We start from the raw sequence: 22,236 nt of genomic DNA, 5'->3' as shown, positions 1-22,236 counted from the left end.
CTGGGGGAAGAGGACCGTCGCTCACTGTGCAGGATGCTGTGCTTGAAGGCATTCTCGAGCCAGATGTGCTTACTGTCAAAGTGGCCCACAGTGGAGAGATGCTGTCCTTGACTGAGGCCGTTGGTGCGGGTCTTCTTGACCCTATTGCGGGGACAGTGTTGGACACTGAATGCAATATCACTGTGGACCTCTATGAAGCCATGGGCAGGGGGTTGGTCCTGCCCGTAGCCAAGGTTTTGCCGCTGTTGGAGATTGTGCTGAGAAGTTTCTACTCTCCCGTTACCGGACTTATATGCAGCCCATTTTGTGAACGACCACAGTGCCTTCGTGATGCAGTTCGGTCAGGCTTTGTGAACACTGGTTCGACTATGGTCTTTTCAGGAAGCTGCTTGATGCCGTTCTCAACAGCTGTGGATTGTGGCTTAGTGGACGATCGAGCAGGTGTTCTCAGAGTCCTTGGAGGGCCCATGGACTTTAAGTTGGCCTTTGAAAGGTGCCATTTGTTGGACATTTCGCCACCCCTGAATCTCAAGATGGCCTTGTCATTGGGGCTCTTTGATGATCAGAGTGGCCATTGGATGGATCCGGCCAGTGGCTGCATGCTCACGCTCGCAGATGCGCTTGAACAACGCTTGCTTGATGACACTTCCACTAGGGTACTTCAAAGCAAAGATGACGCACGTCGTACCTTGGTCCTGTCAGAGGCACTCTCTCAAGGAAAAATTGACCAAGACTGTTCAAAATATGTAACTGAAGATGGAGCTTTAATTCCACTTGTGTCTTGCTTTAAAGAGGGCCTATTGCTTAATGTCCAGCCTAGCACTCCACTTCAGCGGCTGATAAGGGAGGGTTGCTATCTTGAAACCTCAAATCGTTTCAGCTTACGAGGACTGAGCCACACAGTCTCCCTTGGCGAAGTGGTTATGCGCCGGCTTGTTGACCCATTTCTACCATTTCTACCTCAGCCTGGGCAGGAGCCAATGCATCTTATGGAAGCATGCCGGTTGGGGCTGATGGAGCTGTCATTGGGTTTGTTAATGGATGGACAGCAACTGGTCCCACTTGTGAAGGCTCTTGAAACGGGCCTTGTAATCGATTTGGAGAAGCCATTGACCCTGGTTGAAGCAGTGCAGCTTGGCTTCTGTGACCCAGATTCTGGACGACTTTTGCACCCAGTGGAGGGCTCCTATTTGAACTTGGAGGAAGCACTGGAGCTGGGCATAGTGACAACTCGTGATAGCTACGTGAAGAATGCAGAGACTGGTCAATTTCTGACTTTTGCTAGAGCCGTGGAGAGCGGTGTGGTGGACCCTGTGCGAAATCGCTACACTCCACGTGACCTCAACCTCTACAAAGCAGTGTTCACCAAGCTTATCATATATGCCAAAATGCCATTAAGCCTTGGCCAGGCATTTGCAGATGAGCTCTTTGATGAAGATAGTGGCAAGTTCCTGGACCCAAGGTCATCAGAACTTCTTGGCTTTAAGGATGCCTTGAGTCGTGGTCTGCTTGATAGGCACAGCATGTTGCAAGAATCTGCAGCTTCCGCTTTCAGAGCCAGCAGGGGTGCTGTCACTTCCCGCGATGGCCCGTCTTTCTCATTTTCCACGCAAGCTGGTTCTGCAGAAAATCAAAGTCAACTAAGGTCAGGCACTGGAATTGGCAACCTGCAGCGAGGTATGAAAACTTCTGACAGGACACGCACTGGTGTGACTCCAGGCTTTGTTCATTCCATAAAGCAACCCATAGAGCCTAGCATTCGCAGGGGTGTCAGTTTGGCATCACGACGGGAGCTCACTTCATCAAAAGGCACTACCCCAGCCCAGTCAGCCATAGAAAAGACAGAAAAGCTGAAGTTCCCACTGCAGCGGCAGATTGTGCAAGAGACAGTGTTGGCACCTGAAATGTTTCCCATCATCAAGGCTGAACAAGAGCTCCAGTCATGCCCATCATCACCCGTCAAGGAGCAATCTTCACCTAGCGGTTCTATGACAGAGCTGATGTCAACGTATTTAAAGGATAGTATAGAGCCAATTCTTGCTGTGCTGGCACCTTCAAAGTCATTACTTGAACCTCATTTTTGCGTCTTGGAGAAGCTGACTTCTCCAATTTTCAAAATGAGTGCTGAAATTCATGATCCAACTTTCGCTTCTAGGGAGGTTGCAGTCTTGTCTCCAAAAACACGACAGATTCGGTTCCATTCCATGCCATCTTTGCAATTTACTAGTTTTGCTGCAATTGGGATCCCACTGTATTCCAAGTCTGATAATGTAACCACGACTGATCCCCTGCAGGAAAAGCACCTTGAACCTGGTCAGCTGGATGTAATTGGTTTGGCTGGCAATGGCACTGATCACAAATGCAACGCAGCCATTTCAGACTCGTCTGGTATTGCTGTGAATGTTCCTTCCCCTAGCCAGGATGACCATCAGTACTCCGACAAGGCACATCAGCCTTCCACTACTGAAGTCATTGTAAAAGATACAAATGATGAAACTGCCAAAGATTTTGACTTGCCAGAGCCTACCAAAGCTGTTTGTAAAGTGGCTTTCCACACAGAGTACGACAGGGCAACACATGTCACCAAAGTTCAAACAAGTCCATCAACCCAGTTGGCTGGGCATGGCTGTGCTGGAAAGGCAACAAGACGTCAAATAAGAAACCAGACGAAACCAGTACCTGACGACTGTAAGGATGACAGTGAACAAAAATATCCTTTGGATTCTGTAGAAACGAGTCTTCAAGACCACTCTGTGGTTGTTCATGTTGAAACAGCAAATGATGGAGTTGATGCAGTTAGAGTAGAAATTGCAGAAAATAGACCATATCAAGATGACTGGCAGCGAAGTGCGAGCTTTCATGGAGCTACATCAAGTGCTGTTGTTCATTTGCAGCAGAACTTTGGAGCAGGAAAAGCTGGTCATAAGGATTCCTCAAGTGTGCGGAAAAAGAGTTTGCTGCCATCCTCTTTGGTTGAACTAAGTCCGGGTTTTAATCATGGCAAGTCTAGCTTACAATTGTCTAGTGATGCATTGTTGTCTCCTGAAACATGCATTTCCTCTTCATTGCCTAGCTTAGAGCTAATCTCTGCTGAAGCCAGATCAGGTACTGATCAGATGCCAGGCACTAAAAGAGAGATGCAGAACCCAACAGAGAGGCCATCTACCAGTGGTCAATCAACAAGGATCAAGTGCCACAGTATTTTGCAAGCACAGCCTCTTCACCCTCAGCCCATAAGCTTTGATACTGTCTTATCAGAAGGCAGCTTATGTCCAAAGACTGGCCAGGTTACTGACGAAGCATGCAGCACCACTTTTACATTGCTGGGTGCCTCCAAGCATGGCTTTCTGGACCAGAGCTCCTTCCTTGTGAAAGACACCTTGGGCAAGAGGCTTCTAAGCCTGCAAGATGCCATACAAGAGGGAATTCTGGACATGGAAACGGGGACAGTCCTAGCGGCCACAGAATGTGGCCATATCTCATTTGGGGATGCGCTTGCACGTCACATTTTTGTGACACCATGCAGTCCATTGTCACTGGCTGAAGCTCTTGAGTATGGTTTGTATCGACCGGCAGAGGGCTTGCTGTTGTGTCCCTGGACAGGCCACTGGTTGCCAGTCACTGAACAGCAACAGCTACCTTCCTGGATTGATCAAAGTGCAGAAGGCAGCTTGCCACTTACAGATTCAAAAGCTCGTGGCCTTGCAGACCCTCAGGCAAGCAGGCCGCAGGCGGACAGAAGCCGGACGGTTCTCTTCCACCCAACGCAAGACAGGGTAAGGGGGCTGGGATGTGGGCCGCACTGCACCTTGGTAAAAGCCACTGCACTCCATATCACTTCCGTTTTTGCCTGCACTGACTAAATGAATATGCTCAGAAGGGCACACAAGAAAGGAGCCTGCTGCTTCACTGACCAGTATGATCCTCCTGCTCAGCACAGTCGGATTTGCCAAGCATGGGGTAGCACAGGCTTTAATCAAAGTACTTCTTGTGCTTGTGACAAAAGGGGTGCAGGCTGTGCACAGCAGACGATTGCAGTGCCCAGCCAAGCTTTCCTGTCACGCCACTGTTCCAAGGCAACCTTGGCTTCGGGGGCTGGTCCAGCCATTGTGGGTTGAAATGAAGGCACTGTACTTGTGTCCCACAACTGACGACACCTCATCCCTGGTCTTGTTACTAACCATTCCAGCACTTGACTCATGTCTTCCACCGGGCCCTCAACAGGGTAAGGGAGATGGCTCTGCACTGTGGACAGTCATCGCACCCTTTTATATGGTCCAATCGGTTCCTGGGTTCAGCAGCTAACTGGTCCTCCCTCCCATCATATAACTTTTGTCACCACTGGGCTTTGGTTGGGGAGCTGCATGTAGTGATTTGATCTGCCTTCTTTGCCAGGCGGCAGCGCAGGAGCGATGCAAGACCTGTGATGAAGAAATTGCCCAGCTGTCCCAATGGATCGAAGACATTGAGCTGCGACTTGCCAACCTTGGTGCTGTCTCGGAGAACTTGGAGAGCTTGCGACAGCAGCTGGCAATTGCCAAGGTAATCATGGCTAGTTCCCGCAGAAGCAAAAACAGATGAGCGGTCTTGTCCGGGCATTTTGACAGCGAGAACTTGTAGGACATAGCTCAGATACAGGAGTCGCGGTTACACTGTCATCCTCTTTCTTATCCTACACATTGTGGCTGTAAAATTGCTTGATCTAAATCGACAAGCTTGGATTTGCCCAATGCTCTATCAGCTTGGATCACAGAACAGAAAACGCTTCAAAGGAGGGGGTCCTGCTAGTGACAATGTCACATGAGGAAAAGCTTGTATAAAGGTATGGAGGGGAGAACTTGTTAGAAAGCATACATCAGCAAGCATAGAACACAAGGGGGCTCAGTTTGTCATTATTATTAAAGGCGCCCGGAAACACCTTTTGAATATAGTAAAAGAAATGTTGCCAATCTGTTAACGAGGCTCCTTGAAGATGCGAGCCAAATATTATTGCACTGTATGCAGCAAGGAATTCACGATCTCCGGCTAAAAGCAGTGAACGTTCACTTTCTGTTGCTTCTGCAATGCCGTCACATAGAAAGCAGCTGGCCGACCAAGGTCAATGGCTGATTCCGTGATTCTGAGAACACTCTCAGTAATATGTAATTGCTATCTTACAGGGACATAGAAATAGTTTCATCTTTGCACTGCACATAACTGTGTCCGCTGCACATTGCTTCCGAGATGGCAGTGGCGTGCTGCGCAGCACAGTCTACCGCGGCTGCCACACCACAACAAGCCCTTTCGCCATTGGGACACTCGACTTTCAGCCCAGGCTTTGCCCTCTTGGCTTTCCGCTGTGTAGCTTGCAGTGCACTAGCCGAAACGAAGAGAGAGAGAAAGCCAGATATCAGTACGATAACTCCACTTACAGTTGAAGGATTAGAAAAATCTTTGCAGCATTGGAGGACATACTTTAAGGCCATCCGATAATTAGTTAGAGAAGTGTTTCAGGGCCCCTTTAAATATTTGTAATGTAGTTGTGTTGCTTATGTACTTATCACATCAGAAGGGATTCTGGATAAGTAAACGTGAAGAAACGGGGTTAACCGAGGGGCCTGATTTTTAAATAGCATATCATAAGAAGCCAACAAACATTGACACCAAGGACAACATAGGACAACACGCGTAATGCAAAAGCGTTGGATCGTTCCCCACCTGTGGCAAGTTGATTTTTCATCCACTTTCATCCACTTTTCATCCACTTTTCATCCACTTTTCATCCACTTTTCATCCACTTTCATCCACTTTCAGTAATTTCCCCTTTGTTGTCCTTGGTGTTAATGTTTATTGGCTTATGATATGCTGGACAAGTAAAACGATTCTTGAACCACCCTGTTAGAATCAATCAATCAATCAATCAATCAATCAATCAATCAATCAATCAATCAATCAATCAATCAATCAAGGAAGTTAATTTTATTGCACTATGTACAGTGAAAGAAAAAGGTGGTTGGAGAAAAAGAGCTGCACTCTCGCAGCTTGACAAAGCTCCAGCCACCCGTACACAGCAGTGGTAGTGTGCAGAGAAGAAAAGAGAGAGAGAGAGAAAAAAAATTCTTATACAATGTAGAGAAGTCGTAGAAAGATGTAGTAAAAACCTAAGTAAGCATACATTATATTCCAGTGGCAATAGTTCATTATAAGCATTGATTTGGGCATATTGAACAAAGATGCACAAGGCTTGTGCTTCGCCATTGTAATAATAAAAGAGTAAAAGAAGAAATGCAGAAACTGCCAAAACTCAAACGCCATGCGCAAAAGGGATACCAGAATACATGACACAAGGCTCCGGTCACTTCATTGAAACAAACAAACGTGCAAGCAAAGAAACAAACACGAATCACAGGAACAAAGTAACAACATAAACAATGTTTTTATACAAGTTCCTACAAGGAAACATTTGAATTATTCTACAGCAGGAAAATTTTTTCAACAGTCTCATAAGTGCACACGTTATAAAAAAAGAAACAAAAAAAGTTGACTTCGTGCTGGTCAAGTCGATCACATGAAGAATTCAAAAGTAGCTGATATATATGAATAGCTGAATACTGATGTATTCTTTTGATGTTGCTGAATATGTTTCCATTGTGACCACCTGTATTTTAACCCCCCTACGATAATGCCGTACAGGCGATGTAGGTATACTGAATAAATAAATAAATAAATAGCTGTACGAGATAGGGTTAAAACGTTGATGCGTCTTTGATCCATGTAATTTAGTGTTGAGGGTAATGTGTGCCGAATTTGTTCTGTTCCGTGGGTTGTGCACGAGAAAGGCATGTGCCATGGTGATCTGTAGCGGAATGGATACACTCTGTTAGGTTCTATAAGATTAGTGTGTTCTGGAAACGTGAAAAAGCCTTCCCTGGATGGCGCTTTTGCAAATGCGCAAAAGGAAGAAAGTATCACTTGTAAGGGTCGTCGCCATCTCTGATTTCATTGTGTTTGTTGTAAAGTCATCTTTTACTCAGCGGTGGTCGCGATCAGGGTGGAACATTATCTTTACTTCCTAACATGTTACTGCCACATGGATCAGCATGGTGACTTAAAAAAAAGTATTTTACGTGCTTCTATCTAGTGAAAAGTGAAATGCGAAAAGCCACCACAACATATTTCATTAAAGTGCAGTAGTGCAGCTCACTACATTAGTGGCATCAGGGCAAAGAAGTCAATGGCCTGAATTCATTACTATATTATTATTTGTTTTGAACACATATACACATATACACAGGTATCAGGAAAGGGAAAGCGAGGAGCAGGCTGGCAACTGCCACCGAAAGGGGCACAACGCCTGCCTACTCTTCTGAAGGGAGGTGACAGCAACCCAGAAATAGAAGATAGGAAGGGGGGGAAGAAAAAGGAAAGAGGAAAGGAGAGCAACAGGACACTGCAACAGGACAAATCTAAAGACTAAAGTAGAACTCTGCAGCCGGAATTAAAGTGATGCCACGTCGAGCAGCCTCCACAACATTACTATATTGTATTGAAGTTAAGCCCAAGTGAGAAAGTGCTAAGCAGGGGAACTGAATATAAGATGATTCTCCTACCTACAAGTACTTATGCGAGCTGTTTTCATATCTCTAAGCCCTTAGCTGTGGCTGCTGCACAGTGCTCAAGTTGTGCCACGATTGTAACATGTGCTTTATTTTTTAGATTTCTCAAAATTGGTCCCAGGAATATAATTCATAGTTACATTGATATGTTGATTTATGCACAATATCTTGGCCTTCCTGTTACGCAGTCCCTGCGTGAGGAGCTGGAGTTGAAGCAGCCGCGAGTGCTGTCGTTGTTCGACGAGGTCCGGCAACTGTCCTCCAATGAGCTGCTTTCACGTGATGAAACTGATGCCCTGCAGCGGCCCCTGGCCCAATGTCGTGGACGCCTCGAGCTCTGCCAGGAGCGCAGTGAGCGCCTTGCACGACGCCTGACTGCCGCTCTTGAGGAGCTGCTCAAGTACACAGTATGTACTCAATCTTGGAGGAGTTCTGTGATGTTGAGGCTTCTACTGTTTTGGCTCTTTAAAAATGTTATTGTGCCTCCTGAAGTGGTCAACACAATTTCCACCTTGATTATTATTACTATTTTTTGAGTGCCATGCTCATTGTGCCACGTCCATGTTCTCTCATCTATAGAACAAAAGGCAGATAGGGTTTAGTATTAATAAATAGTCACATTTAGAGATATTGCACTTGGCATGCATTTATGCAACCAGCATAAGTACACATCATGAAAAGAACGCTTCCTGTTAGCCTTATTCATGTTGCATTGTCCTTGAATGCCTGCGCTCACGAGATGCACACAAGAAATTTCAGACTAAGGAATTACTTTCCCTGCGTTTCGACACCCTCCTGACGAATACCCATTGTCACAGCATTTTACAAAGGACGTTTAACAGAGAATGTGGCTCCCAGTCAAATAAATCAAACATTTAATGCTGCATCTGTGACCTATTTTGTTGAACACTCATTATTTAAGCGACCCAAAGAAAGACTATAATTGTCAGATGGTTTTTATTACTGAGTAAAAGAAGAAGCGTGGCCATATTTTTCTAACCTACTGGACTCTCTGTTATTGATTTAGCATGATTAACACACAGTCTGACAAAAATGGACAGCAAACAATGTCTGCTCTATTTTCCAGGGGGAGATGCAAGTCTTCAGGACATGGCTTGACAATGCCCGCAAGGTCTTGGCCAGGCATGAGGAACTGTTGGATGACATCCGGAATGTGGCTGACAATGCTGATCACTACAGAGTGAGTGCACCTCCAGGTTGTCCCATTCTGTTAGGCATCATGTAGCACATTATTTAGGGCTGTGGCGTGAACACAGTGTTGGCTTTATTTTGCCTCGCTAGCTATTATGGACTCTCCCCTGCCTTGAAGCCATGGAGTAGTAGCAGTGGCGGCAGGGGTAGTAGCAGTAGTAGTGGTAGTAGTGGCAGTAGGTAGCACAGGCTCTTGAACAAAGATACCCAGCTTGTCTCAAGATTTGATGGAGGGTTTTCTGTGTGTCAGCCGAGAACAATGCCATGGAACTACTCTAATCTAGACTCTCCAAATGTGTTGCTTAAGGCCTAATAGCACCCTTGCGTTTCTGATGCCCACGCCACACTTGTTTAAAAAGGGCTGATGCTGCTGGTCTCATGTGCTTCCTCCAGTGCACCGAGTGCAAAACATGCAAACTGAGAAAAAAGGGACATCCTCAGGCTATTGGTTTCTTTGCGAGAAAGCAAACAATCTGGTCATTAACAGCTGTTGCTATAAGTGCACTGCAATTTGCAAATGGATGGCGGAGATTGATGCCTTCTAGCAATGCAGTTAAATGTGATGTTAAGTGGTTAGATGTTAGGTGGATTTAATGTTCAACCTCGATTTCTGGAGCTGCAGTGTGTTCCTTTGCCATTTTTGCCAATGCCAACCAGGTGAAGGATATTGTTTGTGAACATTGAAATTGTTTTGTGCTGCTGGGTTTTCATAGTTTCATAAATGACTTTTGGGCTTACATACACGCACAAAATTCCACATCTGGAGTTTATGCTTAGTTTCTAGGTTCATTAGTATTAGAAGTGGGCACAAATACACTTTTTAAGAGCTCCAGACTACAGAAATGAACATCAGTTGCTCACTAGCAGCAAACAGTTGCCACAATATAAGGATGCAGCAATATAAATGCCAAAATGTGTAATTGTGCAAGCAAAAAATAAATAAAGGGGTAACATGCATTTATGGCATAGTTTTTCAGACCAAGTCTTCTCCCTGCAGGACACATACAGATGGTAATTCTTTCTTTCCTTTTTTTCGTTTCACTTTCTTTCCCCCCCCTTTGTTTCCTTTCCCCCAGGCATTTTCTAGTGATGTGATTGCCCACCAAGCAGACCTTCGTTTCATCACCATGGCTGCCCAGCGGTTTGTGGATGAGTCTAAGGTGAGTATTCTGTTTTTATCACGGTCAATGGAATATCTGCAGAATTGTTTGATTGCCTTGGATGCTTACTGTGTCTACAAGGTGCAGTTTGATGCAATGCAGAATTGAAATTTCAGCTAAGATCTGAACTGAAGCCAATTTTATGCATTGCCTTGCTTTACGTATCCTGAGACTGTGCGAGCTCTGTGCTCAGTATCATATGGTAGAAAACCAATTAATTAAACTTCACTTTGTGGGGTCTCTCACCCATACTCTTTGGACAAAGGAACGACAACACAGTAGTGCAAACAATCACAAGGGCCTTTATTGCACCTTTCATAAATCAATGCCTGCTAGTCGAGTTGCTATCCCCAAAACATGCCGATGGGCGCGCGACAAATCTAGGAAGTCCGACTCACCGCGACTAGATAGCGAGCGAATGTGTTCGCCCCATGCTGGGTCCCAATGCTGGGTCCCAATGCCTGGTCGTTCGCGCTGTGGTGTTCACCCGCGACGCTCACGGCGCGCCGGACGACCACCACCGCGGGTTCGAGCACTCCGAGCCGCCGCGCGCGCAGGGCACCGCGCGTCCGCGCCTGCTCCGGCCCGCTCCGTGTGCTGACGCGCAGCTGCGCGCGTACGCGCCCCGCCGGCCCCGCAGCTTAGGGGAAGGCGAGACCGCGCGCGCGCAGCAAGGGAGACCCTAGGCAAAGCTCTCAAGAAACAACAAAGAACATTTATCAACCTGGGACTCAATACAAACACACGTTTTAACATAACTTCCGAATATGAATCACACAAAACATGGCCGAATGGTCGCCGGTGGCCGCTAACGGCGCACCGTGACAGAGAGAGAAACAAAGAACAAAGAACCCCCAGCAGAAGAATTTGCCTATCCTTCGGTCAGCGCCTGCCATCGTGCGCCCCACAGCAGAGAAAAGGGAAATAGAGAGAAACGACAGACGAACAGACGGGGGCACGATCAACAGACGCTGCCTCAGGACATCGAGACGACGGAAGAGTGCGCGCACGCCCGCCGAGGCCGGGACCCCGACGAGCCGGAGTAGCCATCGGCCGGCGGCGGACAAAGGGGGCCGCCGCCGGCAGAGAAGGAACACGTACGCACCTTCCGACGCCCCGATGTGGTCTCCCCGGGCGCCCGTCTTGCGCGCGCTTACCCGGAGTGCACGCAAGCAGGGCCCGAATCCCGCCAAAATGTCGGCCAATGGGGAAAGCCTTTTGACCTTCGCGTGGGCGGGATGGCAGCAGAGTGACATTGTTTTATGACCCGCTGCCACCCCGTCCAGGCAAGGAGGAGAGGGACACGGAGCCCCCGGCAACACAACGCAATGGCTCCACACAACCACCGCGAGAGCCGGAAACCTCGGCGAGAGCCGGAAACCCCACATCCCTCAAATATAGGGGTATTACTCAGGCTCGCGCGTGCGCACCTGACCCTTCTCTGGATCGCACAGCGCCGGCGGAGCGGCAGTCGCTCCCTAGCACTTTCGCAGCAGCCCTAGCAGTCAGAGCTGTGACCCCTAACCCGTGGTTCGCAGTGAGTTGCGACCACGGCGGGTTCAGGCCAGTGGGGACAGGGTGAGTCTCGACCTAAGGTGTTTATTCACCTTAGAGTACAATGATTCCAACAGACCACAACAGCCACAACACACACAAACACAACACAACACAAAACCTCAGCGGCGGAGCATTCCGCACGTCTGGGGTGAAACAACCGCACAATGTGGGAACCACAAAAGAGGCTGATAAGAGTTCAGCTCACCCAAGTGGATCCGCGCTCGGGCCCTGGGGCGGTGAGTCGCACACAAAGGCCGGGCGCCACAGGGAAACGGCGTGCGGCGGTCTCAGCGGCTGATTTGAGATGCGGCCGTTCGCAAGCTCTTCTACCGTGAGACCAAGATGCATCGGGGGAACAGCGCTGCTCCCCGAGCGGCGGAGAGGGAAGTCTCCCCGGTTCCAAGAAAGGGAAAGGAGGGAACGGGGTGCCTTGGCTGCAGCGTTGCGGCCAGGCGCGAAGAGCAGCGGGAGCGGCGACGGTGCCCTCTCCCCGCTACCCTCCGCGAGCGAGCACGTGATTATCGCGTGATAACCGCGTGGCCGCTCCGGAGATATCGGGATGCGCGTGCGATCCCCACAGCGCATACGGTCACGCGAACGGTGGCGGGTTCGAAGGCAGGCCACGCGAGGCGGTCTCGCAGAAGCTTGGATCGGCGCCCGCGCAGGACGTCCGCGCCGCGTGACGATCTCGAACCCAAGAGGGAGCCTTGTCTTGCCTGCACCCAAGTAACCCCGCAGCAGCGCAACACTCGCGCCATCTCTCGCACTGCACTTGTACCACTCCGACCACCACCGGCGCCAGGCCACACGCGAAGCCGCACTGCAGGAGCTATGCGGGAAAACAAGATATCAGGGGACGCGTGAGAGTCGCGCATCCCCACAACTTGAATGAACTATCAACAAACTTTTACAACGTAGCTCACACTAGTGATCACGTGTATGTACAGTTTACATGCACAAATTTCCCAACATTTTGTTGCTGTTCCTTGGAATTCATTTTTGTTTCGCCATACAAGCAGCCCTCAGAAGTTTAACTGAGCTCATTGGTTTCTGTTGCATTTTTTTCCAGGAATATCTCCGCATGCTGAATGACCACCGCACAAGCCTGCCACAAAGGCTGAGCCATTTGGAGCCCTCGGAGAGTGAGGTTCGCACTGAGGTGTCTCACGTGAGCACCGAATACCAGAACCTACTAAGCCGTGTAAACAAGCTCGGGGACCAGTTTTCGGGCCTGACAGAACGCAAGCGTGCCTACCATGAGGCCATGGAGAGGGCCACAGCTTGGCTAAATGAAGCACAGCGCAGTGCCAAGCGGCTGCTTGAGGAGCCGACGGCAGCTGAGCCACCCGCAATCCAGGAGCAACTGGAACGTGTGCGGGCCTTCCACCTTGAGGCAGTCGGCCAGGGGCGGCTGATCGAGACGGCGAAGCAGGCAGCGCAGGCGCTGCCACCGTCTGGTGGACCTGCCGTCGAGGAGGCTGTGCGCAACCTGGAGGAGGTGTACCAGCAGATGCTGTCGCTTGTGGGCGAGCGCAGCAAACAGCTGCAGACTGCACTTGTGCAGTCGCAGGACATTGCAGACGGCCTGGACCGAGTGCTGCGACTGCTTGATGAGCTCGAGGCCACCCAGCGTGGCCAGAGCGCCAAGCTTGCCAGCTTGATGAGGGATCGTCTTGATGAGCAGGTGAGGAGTGCCATTGGGGTTGTCAGTCACACCAGAGGCAGCCATTAGTCAATTGCCGACTGTTAGTTACATTGCATATGAAAATAAATAAAGATGTGTCTGACATAAACTTACGAGAGACGCAGTTTATCGTAATAGAAACTATACCCGACCTATGACATATGCCATAGCCCAGGTATAGGAGAGTTTTGTAATAACTTGTGGCCCTTGGATGTTATTGGGTTCTATGGTAACAGTCTGCTGTGCAAGGCAGAACCATATGACCAAGTATAAGATCTGTGTCACAAGCTACTACAGTATCACAAACGTTGTGATACTGTAGCGGCAGTATTAGAGCCACCATTATGCAAGGGTCTCAAACATATTGTGACAGGGATGACATACATGTTAAACATATGGAAGAATTTATTTACACGTTATGTATAGGTTTATGGCTGAACAGCAGCTTGCAGGTCATTCTCGGTGCATTTTATTCATTGTACTGCAAGGAATTGCTGTACCATTGTTGCATTTATGCACAAGGGCTCTGTAACATAATCTATTGCTTTTCAATTTCCAGATTCATGAACACCGTGTGCTGCGGTCAGAAATCGATGGTCAGCGTCCATTTATAGATGCTCTCAACGCTTCAGCACGGGAGCTGCCTGGCAATGCTCGCTTGGCCAAGAAAGTGGAGGCCAAGCTCAAAGACATCAATAGCCGCTACGAGAAAGTACTTGACAAGTCGTCAAGGAGGGGTGAATTACTTGATGAGGCAAGTGAACCAACTTGTTTCTGGCAGTTACACATTCAAAACCTGCTGGACACATTGAGCTCGTAACAAAGGCTTCTCGCTGTATCATACTAAGGGTCAGGTATAGAGGAAGCACAAATTCAGCTGCTGTTTTATATCTTCTTGAGCTTTGCTGGCACATTCTTTTAATACATTTGCTTGTACTTTGATCAATAGCTCTCTAGGTTCCTGCACAGTATGTATTGAGAAGTAAGTGTGTTGGAGAGGGCAGAGCAGGTGAACTAACCTTTTGTTTGATGCATGCATAGATTATAGCTAATGTACTCGTAGTCAACAATTCTACAAAATAAATTTGCATATTCATGTGACATATGGGACTCCTTATTTGGAGGGCCTCCTAACATAAAACTTTTCACCATGACCTGTGCCATCTGCTGATGCCTCTGGCATTGCCCGAGTCCCAGCTGATGGTTTTGGTTTCTTGCCTGGTGCCGTGCTCTCAAAGAACCTGTCCGGTGTTATGGCTTTCTGTAACAAACGAGGTAGAGAATGCATAGTAGTAGTTTGTGAATGTGTGCAAAACTGCAGCTCATAAGCATGTCCTCTCCTATCACTGTGAATTTGCATGCACTTACAAGGCACTGAAATTTTTTTTATTTAGACCTTTATTTCAAAGAGGTTGTTTTATGTTTTGTGATGGCTCTTGGATATGTATAAACTGTATGCATAGTGTTGACAGCCTTGATGGTCCATTACTTAGGATAAAGAATTGTGCTGAGGCATTGCCACTTGCCCGTGAAGCTTGCCCTTTTCACAAGGCAGTGTGTGCATGTGCTGCACAGGTATCAAGCTGCCTGGACCAATTCACTGGCATGGCGAACCGCTTTGAAGAGTGGCTTGCCAGTGTGCTGCAGGCCGTGGAGGGCGAAGAGCAGCCACGCCTTGAGCACGCCATGAATCAACGTAACCTGCGCAAGGACGAGTTCGAGGACTTGCTGCGTGCAGGACGTGCCTTGTGTGCCAAACGCGATGTTACCGATACTGGGCCTGTGCGTGACAAGGTATGCACATGACTTGTTTCCTTTTTACACTGAACAGCACTCAGTGCAGATCTTGTCCACTTTCTGCCCGTGCCTCAAATCTTTTCATTATGAACTCACCAAGCAGCCCTTGCCTCACATCTGGCCCTCTTTACTGAAAGGGGTACTGATATGATATTTTTGGCTGTTCATTTCTTGCGTTAAATGAAAGTCCTTCAAGAAGCCACAGGACACGCACAAACACGAATGAAAGCGTCAAACCATTTGCTGCCGCTCATATGGCACCGCCTAGGCAGCATGGTGCGCTAGAACTTCAGAGAGATAAAGCTACAAGTAATGCAATCAGAAGGCGACCATAACCACATAGCCAGTTGGCTGAGCGAGGTAAAAGTCCTCAAGTGCCTGCATTGTAATCCGTCATTTCACCACAAAGATCGTGGCGAGCGCTCAACGCCTCTTTTTGTTGTCTGCTAGCCAGAGAACTTCCAGAGAGCAGCCAGACCAAAATCATCCTGGCTTGTTCTGGAGCCAGAATCGTCCAGCAAGAGTAACGCGCGACAGAAGTTGGCGGAGCAATCTGAGAAAAACGAAGGCGCTCTAGTTGGCTCTGGCAGCCCACGGGCAGCTAGAAGTGGAAAATCGAAGAGGCCCACTAAAATATATGCCGTAATTATCATATTTACTCGAACCTAACGCGCATATTTTTTCTGATAAAATGGGGCCAAAAATTGCGTGCACGTTAGAATTAAATATGACCCTAAACCTGTGTTACCATATCGCCATCGGAATTTCAAAATGGCTGCCTCGTACACACATCGAGTCTAGCTGCTGTAGCTTTCTCCATGTGCTGCAACTACATGTGCTTAGGCAATGCTTCCTTTAACTTAGGTTAGTGCACTGTCCGTCTTCCCGTTTTCTGCGTTTGCTCTATCAGCATGGAAGTGCCGAGTGCAAAGACATGCCGAGTTCATCACGATACCGCAATTAAAAGGAAAGCAATCACGTGTGCGGAGACGGACGGAAATCAGGCAGAATCACGGGTGTTCGGAGTTCCCGAAACTTGCAGCCGGTGTAAATAGGAGAGGTGTTCTACACCTGTGGCTGGTACGTACGGTGCGGCTGCGCGGCCCCTATCTTGAAAGTGATCAGCAACAGAAACACGAGTCTACGCATTTAGGCGCACCGCGCTGTGTTCTCATCGCTTAGTTCGCGTTGAAGCAAGAGGCTGCACAAAGGCCAATTCCCTTGCTCCTGCTACTGTACTTCTTTGCTCCAGCGTTTTGGTAAAGAGTTTCCGCAGTCATGAGTGAGGCGCGTTCACGTTTGCTTGTGCGCGTGTGGCACCATGCTTGTTAATTTGCTAGTAAGTGAATGTTTAAAAGTTTATGTGGCTGATAAAACTACTATACTTACTTTTCGTATAGCTGTCTACTAATTTGCTATCATAATCAATGCTTTGTCTTTCGGGTGAACTGCGGCTTTTTTGTTTATCACAGCTTTACTGCATTCGGAGTAAATCTTTGTTTTTCACAAATGAGGGCAAATTATGTTTCTGTATGAAAGAATGAGGTGCGCAGTACTGTAAAGGACTTTTTTTAGGTCACCGAAACGGGTGCGCGTTACTATCAAGAGTGTTTTTTTTCCCCCCGTTTCTAGGTATTCATTAATTTCTTTTGGTCGCTGAAAACAGGTGCACGTTACAATCGAGGGTGCGTTAGAATCGAGTAAATACGGTACATTATGATTCAGCACTTGGGTAGTAGTCTGTATTAGAGGAACCGCCGCTCGATTAACTTTCAGAAGAGCAACCGGCACGTGCGCTTCATTGAACCGTGTACAGTCGCCGACCGTTTATTCGGACCTCACAGGGACTGCAGAAATATCCGATTAAACAGGTGTCCGAAAGAGCAGATTAAGACAAAGAAATCTTTTATTTCCACGCACTTATTCGGGCTCGGCAGTAGGCTTGAAGAAATCGTGAATGCGCCGTTGCATACTGTTCTGTTTACGCGCAGTCAGATCAGCCTGAATCTCGGAGAGGGTCGTACAGTCACTATAGGTGGTTGAAAGCAGTCGCTGCTTGCACACGCTCTGCATGCGACGGCAGCGTAGCGCATCGTGTGCCATCTTCCGACTCGGAGTCATCATCCGGTGGGGCAGTAGAAATCTGACGAATGATCTCACCGTCATCAAGTTCTGCGTATGTCAGTATCGGCACCTGTGAAACTGTCAAATGAGACGGTGTCCGGAATCGCAATGCAACCACTGCACAGGTCTCGGCAGAACATTTTCGGCGTCAGTAGGGAGCACATCGGAAGGTTGCAAATCCTAGGCCTTCCAGCACCCGCTTTCTGGCATTCCCCTGCGCAGTCTGTGCGGGCACTGTCGGTGCCATTAGACAAGTGACGCGATGTTTCTGTGTGCAGCGCTGCATCACCGCAACCTCGACACAGCACACAAAGCAAACGTCACCACGCCGTCACGCCGATACCAGTCGCACAAACAAAAAAGGTGGCCACTCGCAGCGTCGTACACAAAGAAAGAAACAAATCAGCTGCTGGATTGTTTTGACAAGGCTTAATAAGCTGAGACCAGAACTGCTGTAGCTACGAGCGAGGCAGAAACGATGATGAGCGGTGATTTGCAGTAGCGCCACTTCGTGGGGCAGCAAGGAGGCTCCATTCAAAACAAAAATGGCATTCAGCAAGTCGAACCATGCACCGGTCAGAGTCGGTGCATGGTTCAAGGATCAAGTTGGCTCAAGGAGTGTCCGAAAAATCAGACGAGAGGTTGCAAGGTGTTCAAACTTTCGGCTGTTGTTATACATTATGGTCTATGGGGAGAATGGCGGTGCTGCAAAGCAGACCGACTAATCGAGCATGTCCGAATTTTCGGAGTCCGAAAAATCGGTCGGCGACTGTCCTGAGCTCCGGCTATGGGGCATTTGTCCAATATATTGGACATCAAATACTCCACCACTACCCAGGCCGCAGCATACTTTAGCCCGTAAAACCGAATTGTCCAATATTTTAGACACCCACTAGCGCCACCTATGAAGTTTTGTTGAAAATGCATTACTAGTTTGGCCACCGGGGGTGTTTGCAATGGCGACATTCAGCAGCACGGCTTTCTACGTCGACCGCCGAGAAAGTAGGTTCTATTTCTCATACTTTATCGCATGTTCTTTTTCTGTGATAAAATTTTGATTAATAAACAGATTTAGTACTTTTGAAGCCATTTTTAATATTAAATTTGCCCTTTGCTGCTGCATACCCACTATACCAAAAATGAACGGGTAGATTTGCAGTGTCCAATATATTGGACAGCATGCTGTACTAAAACAGCCGATAATTGTGAAATACCAAAATTCACTTTTCGTCTCCGTAACGTAAACATCAATTTCTAAAAAGCTCACAAAAATCTGTGAACTTTAATACACCTCAGAACTCGGGAGTATATGTGAGCAAACACAGGAAAACTTGGTGGTGGTGCACTCATTGGGAAAGCCAAACGAATCAGAAACTTGCAGTAATCTTTCGTTTCATCGCCTACAAGGGACAATCAGCTTTTGCAAGACGAGCCACGAAAAAAGAAACGCAGGCATGGCGGCTTAGTTTGTACACGACAGCATCATTTGTATATACCAGAGCCCACTTGTGGACAGATGTAATTGCATCCCCGTGAGCAACAGATGGACACGCGTCTAGCAGTGACCCTTTGAGGGATTAGAAACCAGATAGACATCAGTCTTTAGGAGCGCAACACGATAATCCCGCAAGATGAAACCAAAACTAACCAATGCATACCTTTGCACACGCGGATGCGCGAGTGGTCACTGAAGCGCCAGCGTAAAGAAGTCTTGGAATGAAAACCAAGTGACAGTAGAGCAAATAAAGAATTGCCTTTATCTACACAGGGTGGAAGCATTTCTTGGGTAACGAAGAGTAAAAAAATAATTTGTGCCTTTTTCAAACTTGCAGACCGCGCCGTAGATATACGGCATCAACCATTTGGGACTTGTTTGCGGCGCCGTATATTTATGACATTGACCGGGAAAGGATTAACCTTGGCCAGCCTTCAGATAGAGTAGAGGCGTAGAAGAGATGCAAGATGTTTTGTTTTTTGTTTTTTCCCCTGCTGCACGCCTAGATACTAAAACCAATATCACTCGAGCACTTCCTGTTGTGCAGTCAACGCTGATTGAACTCATTGCAGATAAGCACTGCAATTCAGTAATATTCAAGCATGCTTGACTTCAATCTTTTTATACAGTAGAACCTTGTTCATATGTCCTGAGAAAAAAAAAAGGAATGACAGAAAAAATTTACTAACCGGGAAAGAGTACGATCTAAAGTAAATAAAAAAATTTGACATGAATCCCAGCCCTCGCTAACCTATGATCAGTGCACTTTACCCTAGCTAACACTTCTACATCCTGCACTATGCTGGGATCGGCAGAAAGTATGAAATTTCCTGTTTCCTGTTTCACTGTTGCGGCTATTCCAGGTCCACTTTCTGTTACTGCGCTTCTTGAAAAAGGTGTTAATTTTTCTCAGCTTATTCCTTTCCGCGAATTCTACCAGCATCTCTGCTCTAGTGTTCCTAGAATCAACGCCGTAGTTGCCAATTGCTTGTTCCATAGCCTGCTTTCCTGCCGCTTTTGCATTGAAGCCGCCCATTATTACAGTATACAGAGTTTGACGTAATAGTTCTGTGGAAATCCGCAAGGTGTAGAGAAGTAATTAATAACGGGAAAATCAGACATCCACCTGTTCATAGCAATTGCTACTAAGGAAACCCATATGGGTTCCTCGAAAAAAAAAAGCCTCACAGTTGAAGAAAAAAAAAAGAAACTGAAAGACACCTCGACACCCTTGGTTCTCTGGCCCTGGACCGAGACCAGGACGAATTTTTCTTCAACTGTGAGGCTTTTCTTTTGAGGAACCTGCATGGGTTTCCTTTGTAGCAATTGCTATAAACGAGTGGATGTCTGATTCTCCCTTTATTAAGTATACTGAGTTTGCACTTTTCTCATCGCTAATTTAATGTTTTGATTATCGCCTACTAAATGTGTGCAGCACAGATAGGTTAAGATGCTTATCACAATAGGTTTGGCGGCAATACTATGAATGCGGCCTGTGACGACCCGGATGGCGGGTGTAGATTTGCTGGTACCGGAAGAGACTGTGTACGCCGCCATTTTCACGTGAGATGGGTGGCTATATGCTGTTCTTGATTACGCACGTCTCGTGCCTTTTCTTGTTCACATGGGACCTAGCGGCCGGAAAATGTATACAATCGCAGTATGCTGGAGAGAACGGTGGCGTGTTTTGGTTATCGCATGTGCTACGCTTCTGACGGCACCACATGCTGTGAAACGGATAGGCGAAGAGGCTTATTGTAGTATGATGGGCAATGATAGCTGTGATTGCTGCATGTGACGATCCAGGAGATTTGCTGGTACCAAAATGAGAAACTGAGTGCGTGCCGGGTTTTCATATGAGACGATCAGGCAAGCATTGCGATGTAGCTGCTGCGACGGGCAGCTATGTACTGTTCTCGATCGCTTGCACCTCGCACATTTTTTTGTTTACATGGAATCTAGCAGCCTGAAAATGTGTTATATTATTGCAGTTTGGCGATGTACTGAACGTTGGTGCCGAAAAATAGTGCTTTCCGGGAACGTATGAACCGGTGAAAAATGAGCTTAACTCTATTGGGTCATTTTTTGTGTTCTTGATTGGGAACATTGGCGCTAGGAAAATGTGCATAATAGGAACAGATCAACAACATATCACCAGTAAGTAAGTAAGGATCAAAGCTTCCTGTGTGACATGTGTGCAGGTTTGTTAAGCACTTGCTGCCTGCATTGCTCTGAGTGCATTAGGATCCTGAGACTTCTCTTATGTAATGGAAAAATAGGAAGGCTCTTTACCTTATGTACCCTGTCATGATTTGTCTCAGTTATATTGTTATGGAAGGATAAAAGTATGTACTTCTTGAAGTCCAAGCCCAGGCCGTCCAGCAGATCTCGGCGGCCCTCGAAAGGCAACGACCGAGTGAAACCGGAGGGAGGCTGCCACCCTAAAAGAGAGGCAGACGCAGTCGACCAAAGGGAGTAGTGCGACCGCGGCCGAATTAGAGGCGCCACACGCCGCTAAGACGTCATGGCCGTGTCACGGTGATGCCTCCCTAACAGGGGCAGGCTAATCATTCTGCAGGCATTCATAACAAAGTTTCTTCACTCACTCACTTCTTGAAGTGGATTCTGGAATACTGCAGCTGCCATATTCATTTATGAAAGGTCTTCAACCGCATTGTCTGAAACGCAAAGAATCGCTGCTTGGCGAAATGAAACCTACTTGTGGTATTCAATTCATTCTTGCAATGCTGCGCGTGTAGGTGAAGCAGCTGGAGCAACAATGGAAAGAACTCGGTGAAGCGCTGTCTGAGCGGGAGAGGCAGGGACGGCAACGTGCTGAGCAAGGGGCAGCATACGAGACACTGCGACAGCAAGTGTTGACGTGGCTGCAGACAACTGAGGGACGCCTCGACACCCTTGGTTCTCTGGCCCTGGACCGAGACATCTTACGCCGACAGGCTGCTGAGATCAAGGTGTGTACTTCTGTTGTCTAGCAATTCATGCCATCTACACCCTTTGACAAAATTTTTGTTGCCCCTGGTTTCGCTCCTGGTGGATGGAAAGTTAGGAGGATGAAACGCCTACATTTTGGTTGGTGTTGCAACTTGTGCAGCCTCTGGTAAAGGAGCATGCTGAGTACGCTTCCACCATGGACCGTGTCAACGAGTTGGGTCGCAGCTATGATGCGCTGCGGGTGGACAGCCGCTCACGCCCGCCTGCCCGTAAGGGAGGCAGCCCCCACAAGGAACCCTATGCCAATGGCAGCAGCACTCACGGTGGGTCATTGCTCCCCTGCTGAATTCTGTAGCCAGTAGCTGCTACAGAACCTCGAGGCAATACCCTGTGGCTTTGCTGGCTGTTTCGTGGAATTCTAAGCATGCATAGTGCAAGAGGAAGGAATCTTATGTTTTTGTACCTTAATTAGTACCGTATTTACACGATTGTAAGTCGACTCGAATGCAAGTCGACCCCCCCATATCGCTTGACCGGGAAAAAAAAAAAAAATAAGAGAGCATACCCGAGGGCGCATTCGATAACGAAAATTTATTAGTAGCTGACATGTTCACTCGACTACTCGTCTTCACTAGTGCTGCCATCGTCATCGTAGCTGCG

The 22,236-nt window shown here is 47.8% G+C and overlaps 1 protein-coding gene across 13 annotated transcripts in view; it reads left to right on the top strand.

The window, feature by feature from the left end:
• Window positions 1-22,236, top strand: part of shot (dystonin-like protein short stop) — a 315,979-nt gene that overhangs the window by 206,483 nt on the left and 87,260 nt on the right. For all 13 annotated transcript variants that reach the window (XM_065424847.2, XM_065424849.2, XM_065424855.2 and 10 more), the window contains 9 exons: window positions 4,396-4,542; window positions 7,784-8,002; window positions 8,683-8,796; window positions 9,884-9,967; window positions 12,594-13,208; window positions 13,768-13,962; window positions 14,784-15,002; window positions 21,384-21,596; window positions 21,737-21,899. In XM_065424847.2, the coding sequence (XP_065280919.1) occupies window positions 4,396-4,542; window positions 7,784-8,002; window positions 8,683-8,796; window positions 9,884-9,967; window positions 12,594-13,208; window positions 13,768-13,962; window positions 14,784-15,002; window positions 21,384-21,596; window positions 21,737-21,899 (1,969 nt within the window). The remainder of the gene's footprint in view (window positions 1-4,395; window positions 4,543-7,783; window positions 8,003-8,682; window positions 8,797-9,883; window positions 9,968-12,593; window positions 13,209-13,767; window positions 13,963-14,783; window positions 15,003-21,383; window positions 21,597-21,736; window positions 21,900-22,236) is intronic.

The sequence above is a fragment of the Dermacentor albipictus genome, chromosome 6 (genome assembly GCF_038994185.2).
Source record: "Dermacentor albipictus isolate Rhodes 1998 colony chromosome 6, USDA_Dalb.pri_finalv2, whole genome shotgun sequence".
Lineage (NCBI taxonomy): Eukaryota > Metazoa > Arthropoda > Arachnida > Ixodida > Ixodidae > Dermacentor > Dermacentor albipictus.
This window is presented reverse-complemented; position numbering and strand designations above follow the sequence as displayed.